The 17,729-nt window shown below is 48.4% G+C and overlaps 1 protein-coding gene across 1 annotated transcript; it reads right to left on the bottom strand.

The window, feature by feature from the left end:
• Window positions 1-8,181: 8,181 nt before the first annotated feature.
• On the bottom strand, window positions 8,182-16,210 carry Higd1a (HIG1 hypoxia inducible domain family member 1A). Its single transcript, XM_048423729.3, has 4 exons — window positions 16,050-16,210; window positions 11,806-11,924; window positions 9,122-9,256; window positions 8,182-8,341 (listed from the first exon to the last, which is right to left on the bottom strand). Exons 2-4 carry the CDS (start codon window positions 11,900-11,902, stop codon window positions 8,292-8,294), a joined length of 282 nt encoding a protein of 93 aa, XP_048279686.1. The 5' UTR covers window positions 11,903-11,924; window positions 16,050-16,210; the 3' UTR covers window positions 8,182-8,291.
• Window positions 16,211-17,729: the final 1,519 nt, after the last annotated feature.

Here is a 17,729-nt window from a genome sequence, read left to right as displayed (position 1 = left end):
CATTGGTCACTCCGTGTTCCTGGAGGTCGCTCAGTCCTCCCTGGGTTTACTCTGCTCCCATGGAACTTGCTGCCTCAGGCCTGCTCTGGCCTAGGTTGCTGGCTCAGTCCTACTCCTGTGGAGTTCAGCTGCCCTAGGCCTGCTCCAGCCCAGGTCGCAGCCAGCTTTTCTTAAGTTACCCCAACTACCTTTTGCCTCTGGGCTTTCCCCCTTTTTACTTCTGCATGTCTTACTATTCTTCTTATTCTGTGACTGGCTGAGTGACTGGGATGCTGGGCTGCTGGGTGGCTGTGTGGCTGTGTGGCTGTGTGGCTGTGTGGCTGTGTGGCTGGGTGGCTGTGTGGCTGTGTGGCTGTGTGGCTGTGTGGCTGTGTGGCTGGGTGGCTGGGTGGCTGTGTGGCTGGGTGGCTGACCCTGAAGTTCTCCTCTTCTTGCTCTCTTGCTCCTTCTTTTCCTTGTTTCTCCTTCTATTCATCCTCTTTGCCTGCCAGCCCTGCCTAACCTTTCTCCTGCCTCACTATTGGCCATTCAGCTCTTTATTAGACCATCAGGTGTTTTAGACAGGCAAAGAATCACAACATTATGGAGTTAAACAAATGTAGCCTAGACAGAAGCAACACACCTAAAATAATATTCTATGTCACGTTTCCTTTTTTCAAATGGTACACAAAATTAAAAAAGGAATATTAGAAGTGATTATGGTTACACCACAGATGATAACATCTGTGTCCCTATCTGGCCCAGCCAAATCCCTGAGCTTCAAGTTCACTGAGAAACTATATCTCAAAAATCAAAGATGGAGAGCTAAGGACAAACCCTGAGGATTGCCTGTGTCTTTCCCATGCACACATGCACCAATCAAACATGTGAACACACCCACACTAAGAAAACCCATATATGAAACACCTACAGTGATTATAGAAAAACTGTGGTGCTTTTTAAATTTTTTTTTTGCATTTTTAGAAGAATTTTAAAATAATAAAATTTGGTTTTGCTTTTTTTTGGGGGGGGTTGTTTTGTTTTTCGAGGCAGGGTTTCACTGTAGTTTTAGAGCCTGTCCTGGAACTAGCTCTTGTAGACCAGGCTGGCCTCGAACTCACAGCAATCTGCCTGCCTCTGCCTTCCAAGTGCTGGGATTAAAGGCTTGTACCACCACTGCCCGGCTTGGTCTTTTGCTTTTAAAAGAAAACATTTTTTTAAAAAATATTTATTTATTTATTTATTTATTTATTTATTTATTTATTCTGTATACAATGTTCTGTCTGTGTGTATGCCTGCAGGCCAGAAGAGGGCACCAGACCCCATTACAGATGGTTGTGAGCCACCATGTGGTTGCTGGGAATTGAACTCAGGACCTTTGGAAGAGCAGGCAATGCTCTTAACTTCTGAGCCATCTCTCCAGCCCCCAAGAAAACATTTTTAAAAAATTCTTTTTGACAATGTGTTTTCCAGTTTGACATTGCTGTATTTCAGGGCCATGAAGAGAGGCAGGCATACAGGAAAGATGACCCAAGGGAGCCCCTAGGTGTGCTTGCAAGCCTTTATCACGTGAAAGCAGCCAGCTAGTTGAAGATGTTTTTCTTTCTGTTTGCCATCCACATTAAAGCGAGTGTCACATCATTCTCTATGAAGACACAGGACGGGGCCCTCACAGCGCTGTGACCATCTGCCCACCCCTCTGAAACGCAGTGGTGTGCAGCACCGCACTCATAAAGCTGCTGTGTGCGTGGGCGTGCGTGCGTGTGCATGGGTGTGTATTTATTTACAGCATGTGTGCATGTGCCTGTGGAGGCCAAAAAGCGTTCGGTCCCCTGGAAGAACAAGAATTCTTCTTAGCTGCTGAGCCACATTCCCAGCCCTCCACAAAATTTGTCTGGGATACATTTTGGTAAATTTAAACTTCTGAGGGGACCGTACTCTCCCTGTCCATCCAGTTTGCTGCACTCACACACACCCGCCCTTCACTGTGCACTTGGGGCCTCTGTTGCTTTTTCCCCTCTACTGCAGATGTGCTGATGTGACCAGAAAGCACGCATCAACAGGGTCTTTTGTTTGGTCTTCAGTCGCTGCGTGTTGAGCTCAGGCTGAGACCTGGGAATCTGCGTGACAGCCAAGAGGCAGAGTGGGTTCGGTGGGCAGCGCCTCAAAGTAATGGGGTCTACACAGCACACATGTATCATTCCTCCACCTCATAATCAAGAGGGAAACTGTGGTTTGGGGACATGGGAACCAGATGTCTTGGGGTCCTGGGAAAGCACTGTTCCCAGAAGCAAGTCAGGTCTCCATTAAGATGAGAATGCATTGCATTGGAAGATACAGAACTTCCAGCTGGCCTCTAGGGTATGTATTTGAAAGCTTCAAATTGGGCATGGATGCACTTGTCTGCAGTCCCAGCACTTTGGAGGCACAGGTAGGAGGATCACACATTCAGCTCCGAGTTTTAAGCCTGAGCTACACAGGGCAACCTGTCCTAGAGAGTAAGGGCTGGAGATACAGGTGTGGCACAGTGCTTGCCTAGCGTGTGTGAGACCTGGTTCCACCCCCAGAACCACACAGTGTGTGTGTACCTGTGCGCACATGCATGTGTGAGGTCCTGGTTTCACCCCCAGCACCACACAGTGTGTGTGTGTGTGTGTGTGTGTGTGTGTGTGTGAGACAGAGAGAGAGAGAGAGACAGAGAGAGAGAGAGAGAGAGAGAGAGAGAGAGAGAGAGAGGCAGGCCCTGGTTCCACCCCCAGCACCACTCAGTGCACGTGTGTGTGTGTAGCATGTGTATATGTGAGGCCCTGGTTCCATCCCAGCATCACACTGTGTATGTGTGTGATGTCACCTGTTCAGTCTGCATAACTATGTCTATGTATGTTTTAAGGACTGACCACTCGATATTGGATAAACAGTTGGTGTGCTCTTCTCTGAGGACTGGTTCTCCTAGCCTCAGCATTCCTTAGTTGCCTGGAGTTCTTTGTCCAGGGTTGAGGCCTTGTGAACTTCTCCCTCTCCATGTTTGCATGTCTCATGAAATCATTGTGTTCAGTTCATGCTTAGGCAGCAGCCATGTTGATGAGACTCCATGGGTGCAGCATCTGACGTTTCTGGGAGAGACAACGTCATAGCAAACTTTTGTTTTTAAAGTGTACACATGGAGACCGGATGCCAGCCTTGGGGTTGTTCCTCAAAGCCATTCATTCAGTTTTTGAGACAGGATGTGACGGTCAGTTTTGTCAGTTGTCACAATCGAATCTCACCTGGAAAGAGTTCAGTGACTGTCTAGACAGGGTGGCCTGGGGGGCAACTGTCCTATTTAACTGTGGGTGGCACTTGGTTTAGGTTTGAATTATATAAGGGCAGCGTAAGCTGGACACTAGGGGAGAAAGCATTGTTTTCCTTCTCTTGACTTCCCTGTGGTGATGCACTGAACCTGAAACTGTGGGCTAAGGTCAGCTCTTCCTCCTGACTGGCTTTGTGTCAGAGTATTTCGATAGCAACAGAAAGGCACGGAGGACATAGGGTCTCTCGCTGGCCCCAGGAGGCTTGGCTGGGCTGCTTGCCTGAGTCTCCCCAGCACCGGGGTTACAAGCCTAAGCACCACCACGCTTGCCTTTTACACATGGGTCATGGAATCAGAGGTCCTCAGGTTTGCAAGGCAAGCACTTTACCCACCGAGCCGTCAACCCTGTCCATGTGTATTTATCTTGAAGACAAGAGGGTCATCAAGTAGGCTTCCCTCACTGAGACTATTTTCCTCCTACAAATAAGCATGAAGTCTTCTGCTCAATGTAACACGAGTCAAGTCACAAACTTAATTTATTTTTCAAATTAAGTTATTTTATGTGACAGGTGCTTAACATTCGAGGAGACAGAAGAGGTCCTTGGATTCCTTGGAACTGGACTTATAGATGGTTGTAAGCTGCCATATAGGTGCTGGGAAATGAACCCGGGTCCTCTGGAAGAGCAGCCATTGCTTTCAACCACCAAGCCATGGCTCCAGTTTCCTCCATTTTCTTAAACAGCAGTATTACCACGGCTACGAGACTCAAACCGGTTGAGGAAGAGCTTTGTAATGTGTGACGTACCCACTGACGTATCCACTACCACTACCGCATACCTAGTTGCCCTGCTTCATAACGGGAGTTTTACTGTAACAAAACCAAGGCGTCCAGCTCCACCTCAGCTTCGGGGGTCCAAACTCCAATCTGCTACTCTGCGCGGAGTACCCCCAGGGTCTGGGTACTCCGCGCAGAGTACCCCCAAAGTCTGAGTAGCAGCATGTAAACAGGACACTGAGCAAAAGCCTGTGTCTGGGTGCTGGGATCCATATCTTGAGCTCTTTTCCGGGTGCAGACCCTAATGCCCCCCCCCCTCAGCTCCCCACCCAGAGCCACCACACAGGTGTTGTGAGCACAGATCCAGAGCAGACAGAGACAAACAGCCTGGAGACATTTTTCAGCAAAGGTTTTAAAGCCTTACTGATTATTCAGCTTCTTACTCAGGAGCCCCAAAGGATGAAAAAGTTCAGTTTCTTCAGACTCAAGCCTTGCTTTGATGAAGTCTGTCTTGTCCACGGAGGTTTGCTGGTCTTGGCTTCCTCTAGACCCTGGCCATCAGGGGTGCATCATTTTGGTTCCAGGCAGGTCTGAGTCCACCAGTGGAGCTTACGTCTAAGATGTGCTTGTATCTATGGAGACGTCAGACATCATAGATTGACTTCTCAGAAAACTCAGTGTTCTGACAAGACCCAGGGACCTCTTGTTCCAGGTGACCTCCCAGACAGGCGAGATCGACTCTGGTCCTTCACCAGGCCTTTAGTACAGACTGAACTGGGACTGACAATGGCCTCCGCTTGACCCACTTACAGATAGCTTCCCTCTTTCACCTCTGTCCCTTGCAGGAGGCTGAGGGAAAAGCTAAGCAGCCTCCTTGAGCCGGGGACGCAGGCACATGCGCAGTGCTGGTTCTTCCAAAACTTACCTAGGTTACTGGGTCACGTGGCACTCTATCTGATGGCCTGGGCTCGTTCTTTTCTCCTAAACTCAAAGGGCTATTAGAGCGAACATCGTTATCTGCAGTTCTACTGCTTGGTACACAGCACCTTTTACTTCATGATCCTTTGGCTTTGATTTAGTCTTACAGTCACGAGGGAGTGGGTTGCAGATTTGCATAGGGACAGAACCGTAACTGTGAATCCCGGGGACTCCGGACCCCGAGCTTCAGTTCCTCATCTACAGGACAGAAGGCAAGGTTTCCACGACCACTGTGGTCAGGAAGCAGCGGAATCTCTCAGTTTCTGCTGTGCTCCACTAGGGAGCTTGTGTGGTCAGATTCGACTCTCGCCACCAGATGTCGCCGTTGCTCAGACATGGCATACCCAGCAATGGCAGATGGGTTCTGGAACCCCCAGTGAGCAGCCAAACCTGCAGACAGGTGCTCAGGTCTCTTAAACAAAACAGTGAGGGGTTTGCTCATAAGCTGTGCACATCCTCCACGTTCTTCAAGTTTCTCCACGTTCCGCACACTGTCTAATGCAATAAAATGTTGTGTAACTGATGTTACACCACACCTGTAGGACCCCCACAGGAAAAGGAAATCCACACACGCTCGGTATTGACACACACAGAAATTTCACATCTGTGGTTGGAGGAATCCATGGACATGGAAGAAACTTGATAAATGCAAAACCCCCAAGATTGACTCTGATGAATTCAACAAGCATTAACTGAGCCAGAAACTAATGCCAAGCTCTTTGGGCGAAAGACCGTTGTGCCCTGACAGGTAACTGGGAAGTAAGGCTTGAAACAATCACACCACGTTCCACTAATTCCCAACAGCAGGACAGAGCTCTCCCTAAGGAGAACCAAAGTAGAATGCTGCTTCTCTGCGGAGACTTCCAGTCCAGCCCGAGGCTCCGGCCAGCCAGATGCTCCTGCTGCTTCCTCTACTGGCAGCCACGTTCTGCCGTGATCTTTAAACCTATACTCAGTACAATCAGAGTAACAGCAGCAACATACTGAGCCACTAAAGCATGGTGTGCTAGGCTAAGCCTCTGTGACTTCCTGTTTTCTCTAATTCTAGATTGTGTCCCCACTTTGGATGAGGAAAACAACTATTTGGCTCAGAGTGGCAGAACCATGAGTCCAGGTGTTACTCAATAACAAATTCTCAAAATGCAGAATACACTAAAGCAGCAAGCCAAAAGACAGAGAACTTTCTCAGGATTGCTCCAGCCGCAGCTAGACAGGCCCACAGAGACGCGGCTAGTCCATGCTTTCACGTCAGTCATACAGGCCCTGATCAGGACCAAAGCAAGGTGCAGCCTAATCCCATTAAATTCAGCCACTGCTGCCGCTCCACCTCACAGAGGCCACATGGCCGGTCCTCACATTCGTCGGCGTCTGTGGTGCTATTAACCTTCCCTGGGCTCTTCTCAAGGGCGATCCCATCTATTCTAAACTAGAACAATACAAAGCCAAGTCCCATGGTCAGTCCTAGGCACAGCATGAGGAATGCATGCTGTTAACTGCCCACCTCCCAGGCCCAAGTTCCAGTCATGTGACCCAGGCCCATCTGTAGAAAGGGTCTACCCCCTAAATCATTAATGCTTAAGCTCTTAAGGGCCAGCAAGAGGGCTCAGCAGGTAAAGGGGCTTGCTACCAAGACTGTGAACCTGTCCACACCCAGGAGAGAACCGATTCCTCGGATTGTCCTGTGATTGCTGTGTGCACGTGCACACAGACAAATGTGATAAAAGGGAGTGGGCTGGAGAGATGACTCAATGCCTAGAGCCAGACCTGCTCTTGTAGAGAACCCCAATTCAGTTCCCAGCACAATCGCCTGTAGCTCTGGCCCCAAAGATACTCAGTGCCTCCAGCCTGGAGGGCACCTGCAGTCATATGTACACACTCGCGTACATATCCACATCTACGCACAACTGAAATAAACATTTCTCAGTAGGTGCCCAACAGATGCCAATCAATGCTCCAAGCTGAAGATGGCGCTTAACTGTCTCCCACCACAGACATTCCACCACAAAGATTTCATCTTCTAATTTCTGGGCTGCTCTGAGGGAAGAGTCACTTTTCTCTATGCTGAAATAAATTCAAGACACCTGGTGTGTTCACTTCCTTTAATAACAATACATATGCCACGCTGTTGCTGTGGAATGTAAGTTCAGGCTAGTAGGGGGTTTACAGTGCACTAAGCATTCTCTATGTTCCAGTCCATGCGTGGTGTCTTGGAAAACCACCCACCCACCCCTCTCTTCTCATCTTCAGTACTTTAATATTTATGATTCTTACAGGGAAAGCAGGACACTGTCCACAAGAAGCTGTGTGTTTCCTTTATCATTTGTGTAAGTATTATCACTTACAGTCCCTATTTCTGCTGGGATGTAGCTCACTGGTACCAGCAATTGCCTAGTCCAAGTGAGGGCTTCATTTAATGCCCAGCACCACAAAAAAGAAACAAAAAGGGACTGGAGAAATGGTTCAGCAGTTAAGAGCACTGACTGCTCTTCCAGAGGACCCAGGTTCAATTCCCAGCACCCACATGGCAGCTCACAACTGTCTGAAAATCTAGTTCCAGGGGATCTGACACTTTCACACCAATGCACATAAAATAAAAGATAAATAAATCATAAAAAAGAAACAAAAATACCTCTATTTCAATATGACATTTAAAAACTATTCTATTACAGAGCGGCAAAAATATAACTTTGCAATTATTAAAGAGCTAAAGTGGAACCCAATTAACTACGTTTATAAGTTGATTCTAATAAACCCTGCTTCTCTGCAGCTGCCATCTCTCTCGGCTGTAGGGGGCTATGTAAGTTATTTTTCATGCACTCTTTGGAAAGTGTTTTCAGACACCAACAAACCTTAAAACCCTAAATTCTAAATTCAGCCCACAGGCAGCCAAAAAATGTTGAATGAACTGGGGCAGACATGATTTCTCCTGAAACCTCCAAAGCTAGGCCTGCTCTGAGGCACACTGTGTGTCTGACTGCCCGCTGTCCCCCTAAAACCTTTACTATAAGGGTGCAAGAAGAACACTGTTACCAGCTGCATTCAGGCGACAGGTTTCTGTTGTGTTAACTTGACTCCCCACAAGTGACCTAGTTAGTGAAGCCACTGACAATCTGGCCACCAGGCACACTAAGCTGGCAAGGAAGGAAGCCAATATTCAATATTGTGTCATTGTCGAAACCCACGTTATTTATTGTGACACAAACATGTAACCTCAATATGAGACGTCTAAGTAAAGCAAGCACTTCCCAGTCCAAGGTGGCAGCTCGTCGTCTACGGCTTGGGCTTGGCCCAGAATTCCTTATACATGGAATAGCCCATACCTGCAGAAAAGGAAGAGAAGCATCAGTACATCTCCTTCAGCATTTAGAAGACACAGAACAGTCCACAGGACAGGTACACGCGACAGCCTGTCGGGAGTTGGACAGCAGAGGCACACACTCCGGCCTCCTCACATTCAACCCTAAAATTCTGTAACTTCCTAGGCTGGGTAGGGCCAGTGTAAGCAGCTCATGTGTCCCAGGGTTCTGATCAACAGCCAGAATGCCTGGCATTCTGTTTGTTTTGCTTTTTTTGGTTTTTCGAGACAAGGTTTCTCTGTGTAGCTCTGGCTGTCCTGGAACTCACACTGTAGACCAGGCTGACCTCAAACTCACAGAGATTTCGCCTGCCTCTTCATCCTGAGTGCTGGGATTAAAAGCGTGTGCCACTACTGCCCGGTTTGCCTGGTGATTTTAAAACAGCCACTACACAGTAGCAGAAAAGTCAGTAAGTCACGATGCCAGTAAAAGCCTGTACGTCTCAGAATCTTTTCTACTTTCCAAAACTCACGACAGCACTCACATTCTCCCCAGGACACCGTTGCTACCAACCTGCATTCAAATGGCGATGAGCTAACGAGGGTTTACCTTGGCAGGGACAGCGATGAACTAACAAGGGTTTACCTCGGCAGGTAAAACTGTACCGCTGCCCCAACTATTCCGCCACAGGAGAATGAGTAGCAGGCATTTCCAGACGGCTTCAGGGTCAGGGAAAGGATTTACTGTGCTTTGTAAAGAAAAGCATCAAAGAGAGGCACATATCGGAAGTCGTGCTGGACCTACCAAGAGTCATGGCTCCAACAACAAAGCCCTGGGCGGCCACACGCATGTGGATCAAGTGGATGGACATCTTTGTATTTCCCCTGTTCTTCAGTTTGTATAGCCCATACCCAACAATCGCTGCAAAGCCTGCCATTCCTGCAGAACAAAGTCACACTCGCATTAGCGGCATGGCAGCGGGACAATTTCACCAGTGATCAACGTACTCTCTACTGTTGTGAGGCTACTTCATCAGCTCATAATTAACACACAAAGTTTTCAATCTTTTTTGCTTTACAAGCCCAAATCTAGAATTCATAGCAAACAGCAGCAAATCTAGATAGGATCTTCTTGGGTCTTTTGCTTTTCTGAAACAGCATCTCACTGTGTAGCCATGGCTGGCCTTGAACTCCACCTACCAAGCAGCAGGGCTTTTTTTGGGGGATGGGGGGTGGGGAGGGATTCCAGGTCCCATGTATCCCAGGCTGACCTCAAATTTGCTCTGAACAGAAAATGACCATGAATCCGAGTCTCCTGTCCCTACATTCCAAGTGCTGGGTTCTAAGCCACAATGCCTGGTTAAGGACTACTTCTGAAAACCTGTGGGTTTGTGGACTAAGTAGACAGATTTAAGACCAACTAAAGAGCAGCGAGATGTCTCAGTACCTGCTGCGAGGCAGGAAGACAAGAACAATCCCTGGAATCCAAGTTTTGTTTTTTTTTAAAGTCAGATATTCGATGGACACCTGTAATTATAGCAGGGCTCCTATGGGCAGATGCGAGGTGGAGACAGGGCCACACGGAGGTCGTGGGCCAGCTGGCCTGGAGTATGCAGTACAGAGGAAACAAGAGCTGCCTCAGGGGGGCGGAGAGAGGACAGACCCCTGAAAGTTGTTTTCTGACCCACACTTGAGCACTGTCGCACATATATACACATATAATAATAAATAAAATTTTAATTTAAAATAGACCATACATTGTCTCAAATGTCTAGGAAGTTTTGACAAAATTCAACCATACATTAGGCCACAAAAAAAAAATTGAATTTCAAAATGGCTCTCTCTTAGACTGCATAACCTAAAACTGGAACTCAGCAATCCATACAGAGTGGGCAACAAACACACGCACACTGCAGAGGTTGAGCTGGTGACTGGGCTTGGATGATAAAACAGAAAGAAAGAAACTGGGAAATAACCGTGTTAACACTGAAAAGGAAAAGACAACAGCATACTTCTCAGAGTAGACGATTTGTGAGACCCGAGAATGGAAAATTCAGGCGGGGCACCTACCATCTGCAGGCAGACAGTGGTGTCCTTACTGACGATATCTTAGGCATTCCTCGGGTTCCCCCAGATATCTAATAATGTACCAATGAAGTAACCCCTGCTCGGCTTCAGCATGAACGTTCCTTCTATAGCAGTGGTTCTGACCCCCCACCCTGCAACCCTTCGATACAGTTCCTCATGTTGTGGTGATCCCAACCATAAAATTATTTCTATTGCTACTTCCTAACTGTAATTTTGCTAGTTATGAACTGTAATGTAAATATCTGTGTCTCCCCATGGTCTTAGGTGACCCCTGAAGGGGTCATGAGTCTGAATTGAGGTATTGCCCAGATTAGACTGACCTGTGGTCATGCCCATGAGATAATGTTTTGATTGACAGTGGGAGGGCTCAGTCCACTGTGGGTGGTCCCAGGCTAGATAAGCAGTTGGTTGGATGCAAGCCTGGGAGTGAGCCAGCAAGCAGTATCCCTCCTAGTTTCTGCTTCCGGTTCCTGTCCTGACTCCCTTCGGTGATGGACTGCCATCTGGCAGTTTAAGACAAATAACCTCTCTTTTCTTTCTTTTGATGCCCCTGGCAATGGATCTTACCATAGCAACAGCCATATAACTAGGACAATAATCTTTTCTCTATTTGGTCTAGCTGTTTCTCATTTGATTTTCTTGTATTCCCTATGCAGATAATTATATCACCCACAAACCAATAGGGTTTCTTCCTGAAGTATGCACACAGCTCCTTTCCTGCCCTGCGCAAAGTATCCAGGATTTCTGGGCAACAACAGCAGAGTTCACCAGGATCCCTGACCCATTCCATTTAAAGGGAACGTGTCTAGTCTTTTAATACTAAATATAATTTGTATCTGCTTTAAGTGAATAAATTATTCCAATTTTCTGATTTTGGAATTTCCACTGGTGATCATATCGTTGTTTCATGAGCTGCAAGGCCTCCATGGACACGGCACGCCTGTGACTGACCTCAGAACAGCCTAAATGCCAGTGTGGGGCAGCTTTCCCTTTGCCCAGGCTGCCACACAGCCCTGGAAGGATGCGGTGTCCTCGAGGAGGAGACACCGTAGCATACACTTGGTTTGCCCTGGACTTCATGGCAGGTGTCTTTGTTGACGTTCACCTCTGCCTTTCCAGTGTCGTGAACCTTAACACGATTATGGTGTTTTTGTTTTGAGCCCTGGAAAACCTCGGAGTCAGAGGTGGTCCTGAGATCTGACCAGCACGAGTCACTGAGACAACAGTCAATCACACAAACCCGAGCCCACGAGCTTTTGGGATGAGCTCTTAGGATGCTGGCTTTATCACACTTCAACAAAATAAGAAAAAGGTATTTCAGGATTCACTCAGTATTCAAATTTACCATAGTTCCATCGCTTTAGGCTCACAGCAGAGTGATCATCAGTGCCAGCCACTTACCAATGGGGACAAACGGTGTTTCCTTAGCTTTCCGAATAAACTTAGACCCCTGACCTTCGTCGTACGAAGAAAGGGAAAGGTCTGTGTTGGTCGACATTGTGATTTCTTCAAGAGTCTTCCTGAAAGAGAATTGTTTGAGGTTCTCAATTAAAAGCAGCTAACACATCACTCTGCTCCGTCTCCATGGCGTCTGCTGTGAACTGGAAACTAGCCCTAAACTTTCACCACTGAAGAGAACTGTGCACCTTTATCACCCGTCACATGTTTTACAACACTATGAAAACCACAATATTCTTTTAAAACATATGTGCAGGGTGTGCCTGTGAGTGTGAGCACCTCCTTGATGGACATCTAGCGGACAGCTGATCCGCCTTCTTTCCTACACCTTCCCAGTGCCCCCAAGCCTTCCTCTATAGGTCTACCTTCCTGTTACAACATTGCTTTCCGTGGTTCCCAGAGAGGGCCAAGATGAGCTTAGCAGTTAGGTGAATACAGAAGCAGGACAAAAATAACAAAATGTAACAAAAAATAACAAAAAAGTAACTCACTTCCACCATCACAGGGACAAAGGCCCCCTCCCTACAATCATTTCAGGGACATTTCATCCCATCTTTATCCTGTGTTTCTTTACTGAACAATTTTGAGCTGCCTGCCTGTCATCCTGACCCACAGGTTCAACAGAGGAGGCAAACACGGCTCACAGTACACAGACCTCCCACTGGCACCAATTGTTGCCCATTGCACGCACAATCCTGGACTCTCTCTACAGGCAGGGCATTCCCTTCAGGACCAAGGGCAACAGATTGCTCTTCCTGGGGGTTAAATGGCAGCAAAGTCCTCAAAGATAATCCAAGTCTAAAGCAGGAATGTCTGTTTTGAAAGTGAGCTCTACCTCCCTACAGAGTCAATAGTACCGTCCAGTAGAGAAGAAAAGGAGCTAGCTACACACCACATTCAGAATAGAAATGAGTCTTTTTTTGGTACTCCATTACTTCCTAACGCATTAATCTTACTAAGCTTTTGTATATACAAGGTTCAGTAAGCTCAAGGTTCAGGACACTCACTATATTTGCAAAAATAAAACAAATACTGACTAGGTGTGGTGGCACACAGTTGTAATACCAACAGTCTGAAGGGGAAGGATCTTGAGTTCCAGGCCAGCCTGGGCTATAACGAGAGGATACCCTCCCACCTCAAAGAAAGCAAAACAAATAAACAAAAATCTCCAATAGGCTATAGAAGGTATCCTGACTCGAAGAAACACACACTGAAATAACCGATGGTTCAAAAAGCTGATTATTTTTTAAAAAGGAATGGATGGAATGTACTTATTTGCCAATAACATAATCCATATTGAACTACAGAAAACTATCTTAGCTAGAACAGATTTGAGAGGTTTCATAAACACCTAGGACCTCAAGAACTGCATGAACGGGCTCTATGGAGGGATGACACGTTGCATTGAGCCCCGCAGATCGGCCCCCCAGAGCTACCTATCTGAAGGCTGAACGGCACTCAAGATGCAGGGGCAGGTGGGTCTCTCCGAGTTCCAGGACTGCCAGAGCTACAAATAGACCCTATCTCAAAAATACAAAAACAAAACAAACCTTCCTTTGCCCTTAAGCCTCCTGAACTCATCATGTGAGATTATCTCCAGAAGTGGGGTGTGATGGGTCACCTGTTGGCACGCATGAAACCGAGGGCGAGATCCCTAGCACCAACAACCAAACAACCGACCGACCGACCAACCAATCACAAATAAGGAAACAAACCACAGTGGTACCTTTCCCCCATTTCTTATGTGGATGAGGGTAACTGCCCAGTGGGTTCATGGAGCAGCAGGCTCTTCTTTCACGAGGGAGAGACAGCTGGCTCTTTCTGTACAGAAAACCCAGCAGGCACGGGTCCTCTCCCTCCATCACCTGTGATGATTTCCCTACAGACTCTCAAGATAGCACGGGAAGGGCACTTGACCTCACTTCCAGAATGCTGCCTCTGCAGTTAAGACTTGGGGCACACCAAGTGGCCATTATTTGTTTTAGGGGACTAGTGATGGCCAGAGAGGAGGTGATGCACACCCTCTAATCTCAGCACTCAGAGGAGGATCATGAATTCAAAGCTAGCTTAAACTATGTAGCAACACTCTGTCTCAAGACAACAAAATAACGAAATCAAGTTTATAAAAGACATCCACCAGGCATGATTGGACAGATACCTGGCAGGAAGCTGAAGAGAAGCCTAGAGCTCAAAGAAAGTCATGTTGATGGGACTGTAATTACGTGACCTACGTGACAGGCATTTTCCCCAATGCATTAGCATGCATGTGTACCAATTATATGTGTTTGGCTACCAGGAGGGGCTACAAAAGACGAAATAACTGAACAGTTGTGTGTGGTGGCACTTGGCTATAATCTCGGCCTCAGACTAAGGAGGCAGGAGATCTCAAGTTTGAAGCTCCCCTGGGCTATACAGCAAAACCTTGATTAAAAAAGAAAGAAGAAATAACTAATGACATTTTTGGATTCAGGAATATTCATGAACATATTTTAGGACACAATTAGATGAAATAGGAGCACTTAAAAGTCCAATGCATATCAGAAATGTAAATTCATATTAGACCTTCATATCATCTTTAAAATGATGTAACTTTAATGTAATCAGTCTAAATAGAAAACACTTTTTGAATATGTAATTTTGATAATTACCTTATCACCTGGAGATTTCCCGAGTATTCATGAACTACCACCACGTAAATGAAGAGGAAACGATACCCTTTAAAGTTCCAGGGTCAATACGCTCAGATCATACCCTGGATAAGAAATGAGTCCAATGGCGATGGATATGCTCCTTTCAGGGGTGGCAGAGCCAGGTTTGGAGGGCCACGTGAGTTGGTCTACACTAGGAGTTCACCTCTGGAAAGGCTCTTCCCCATGCAGCACACGGCCCTTTCAGGTTGACAATATATTTATGGCTAAACCAACTTATGTTACAGGTGCAAATTTGAACTGGAAATTCAAAAGTCCATTCCTAACAGAGCCCCAATACGGTCTCTGAAGTGGAAACACTGTGTAAGTCATACCTAAAATGAAATGGACTCTCTTCAGTGACTTAAACTATCTAACAATTCCAAATTTGATTTGAAGAGACTTCCCCACACTAGATTTTCTTTTATTATCTCACTCACCCAGAGACTGACCTATATCTGTTGGGAAGTAGAACATTACTTTTATTTTTAAATCACCAATAACCAGATATTCAAACCTATTATTCTGTAAGGCCAGGTATGATTACTGACAGCCTGTTGCAGATGCATGACAACCTAGAAGAGGTAAAATGGCTGAGCTGAGGTGATGCAACAGCCGGAGACCCTTCCCAGCCTGTCCCTTTGATCCCAAGAACTATGATCTAAAACAATGGTTTCAAATTCTGATTTTGCACCAGTCACCCGTCAGCTTGTGCAAAATGGCTGCCAAGGCGCCAGCCTGGAGATGCTGATTCAAATTGACCAGGGGCAGGACACTGAATATATGTTTTAAGAAGCCCTTTCAAGCAACACTGCTGTACAGAAGACGAAAAGAGGATCCCTTAGCACACTCCGTGAGCACCGAGAACCACTTGGACCTGTCAGAATTTGCAAACTGTCACGCTGCAAGGTGCCTCGGTACTTCCGGAAGCAGCTCCCCTTGGTGGGGATCACATTCTCGAGGGGGGCTGTGCTCCACCCCGAGAATACGCGAGGAAATCAGGCAACACTGTTGAACCACCGGGCTGCTGGCAAATCCATCCGGGCGTCTGTGATCTCTACGCCACGTCCCCCTGGTCAGGGACATTTGCATTCCGCCACAGCCTTCTTCCTAGGCGACACAGGTCATCTAAGGTTGGCGCTAACCCCGGGTGACGCACCGGGAAGGCCAGGCCGAGGTGCCCTCGCGTCCCACCCTACTCGTGACCTTGGCCCGCCTCCGTGGCCGGTTCGATCGCGCTGCTCCCTCCTCGCCCGCCGCTTCTCCCGGGATCCCCGAAGCTGGCACCAGCCCAGTCCCCGTCTCAGATGGTTCCCTCGGCCGCGATCCTCTCCAAAGCTCCGGCCTCGGTCCTCGGTCCCCACATCCCCGAGCGACAGGGACCCGGGTCCCCCCGCCGATCCCCGCCGCCCCCGCGCCCCACGGCTTGCAGCCCCCGGCCTCCGGCCCTCCCGAGCACCCTCCGCTCTTCGTCCTCCCGCCCCGGCCCGGTTTACTCACAGAGACGCGGCGTCTCTTGCAGTCCCGCCGGCTCCTGGCCGCCAACCCAAGTGCGAGCACACCACCTCCGCCCGGCTCCGGCCACCGCTCACCCCAGCCAATCAGAAGCCAGTAGCCGGCTCGCCGGGTCCCGCGGGCTCAACTTTACGTGAGAGGGCGCGGGGGGCGTGGCCAGCCGGAGCGAGACGCCGATTGGCTGGGGCGCCGGGGCTCCTCGGCTCGCGTCGTCGCACGCTCTTCGTGTCAGACGTGAGGCCCGGGCGGCCCGGTTGGTTCGGACGGGCGCTGGCTCGGCTACCAGGTCGCCTCCAATCTCTCATGACTCGCTCGCCCGGCTCCGCGGACGCCGCGCACGCGCAGGCTCGCCCGGTTTGCTGGGTCCGGCACGGGAGCATGCGCCGTCGGGTCTCCTTTGGGGACCCTCCCTGCAGCTAGTGGAGGACGGAGAGCTGTGACCTCACCCGGGCCGGAGGAGTCGTCTCCGGGGCAGCCGGCTTCCGTTCGTCCGAGCCCTGTGTCCGAGTTAGCGGGGCGGGACGTGGCGACCTCCCGAGAGGCGTCGGCCGCTCGTAGGGACCCAATGCTTGGTGACTTGGGAGAGGAGCGAACGCCTGTGCGTCCCGGGTGGGGCACCCATCACAGACCAAAGACAGATTCCGTCACCGGAGCCTGCGCCCCGTGAGCTGCGAGCCCATCCCGTCGTGGTTCCTGACAGCGGCCTGCCTGGAGCGCCCTCTCCGGCTTGAGGCTGCCCTGTGTTTGCTGATTAAACTGGGAGGAACCTGATGAATCTAGGAACTTGCTGAGCTTTTCATACCTTAGTGTTTCTTTTCTTTTTAAACTGATTTTATCACGTTTATTCATTTGTGTGATCGGTTGCCGAGGTCAGAGGACAACCTTTGCCGGTCGTCTCTTTCTACTGAATAGATCCTGGGCGTAGAACTCCGATTGTCGCATTTGGTGACCCTTACCCAATGAACGATCTTGTTGGGGCCTCAAAGAGTTTCTTGAATCTCCTGAAGGTTGACGTTTCAATAGTGTCCTTAATCTTGTGAGCCACCTTTCAATAACTACACGACAGACTTGATGAATATTTACATTTTTATTACATTTTTTATTTATTGTGGGGAAGGGTGCATGTGCTATGACAAATGTGTGCAGGTCAGAGGACAGCTTGAAGGAGTCTGTCCTCTCCTTTGACCGTGGCCCCAGGAACCTAACTCAGGTAAAAAAAATTATTTATGTAGGAAACCTTTCATGCTATGTATGATAAAAACTCCAAGCCGGGCGGTGGTGGCGCACGCCTTTAATCCCAGCACTCGGGAGGCAGAGGCGGGCGGATCTTTGTGAGTTCGAGGCCAGCCTGGTCTACTAGAGCTAGTTCCAGGACAGGCACCAAAGCTACAGAGAAACCCTGTCTCGAAAAAACAAAAAAAAACAAAAAAAAACAAAAAAAAAACAAAACAAAAAACCAACCAAACAACAACAACAAAAAAAAACAAAACTCCATACCTTGGGGGTGGAGAGTTGGCTCAGTGGTTAGGAACACTTGTAATGCCTGGTGATGCTAGTGCGTCTCTACTCCCAGCAATTGGGAAGCAGAGGCAGTCCGAGCTCTTGAGTTAAAGGCCAGCCTGGTCTACAGAGGGAGTGCCAGGACAGCTTTGGCTACACAGAGAA

Source organism: Myodes glareolus, chromosome 4 (genome assembly GCF_982192425.1).
Source record: "Myodes glareolus chromosome 4, mMyoGla1.1, whole genome shotgun sequence".
NCBI classification, from domain to species: Eukaryota; Metazoa; Chordata; class Mammalia; order Rodentia; family Cricetidae; genus Myodes; species Myodes glareolus.
The sequence above is the reverse complement of the archived record's forward strand: the minus strand, read 5'-3'. Positions and strand labels throughout refer to the sequence as shown.

What these genes read in the sequence shown, in the direction of transcription:
- Higd1a (XM_048423729.3), bottom strand. Translation starts at nt 11,902, where the DNA reads ATGTCGACCAACACAGACCTTTCCCTTTCTTCGTACGACGAAGGTCAG. An exon ending in AACACCGTTTGTCCCCATTG is followed by an intron (nt 9,257 to 11,805) that starts GTAAGTGGCTGG and finishes TTTGTTCTGCAG; the next exon opens with GAATGGCAGGCTTTGCAGCG. An exon ending in TGTTGGAGCCATGACTCTTG is followed by an intron (nt 8,342 to 9,121) that starts GTAGGTCCAGCA and finishes CCTTTTCTGCAG; the next exon opens with GTATGGGCTATTCCATGTAT.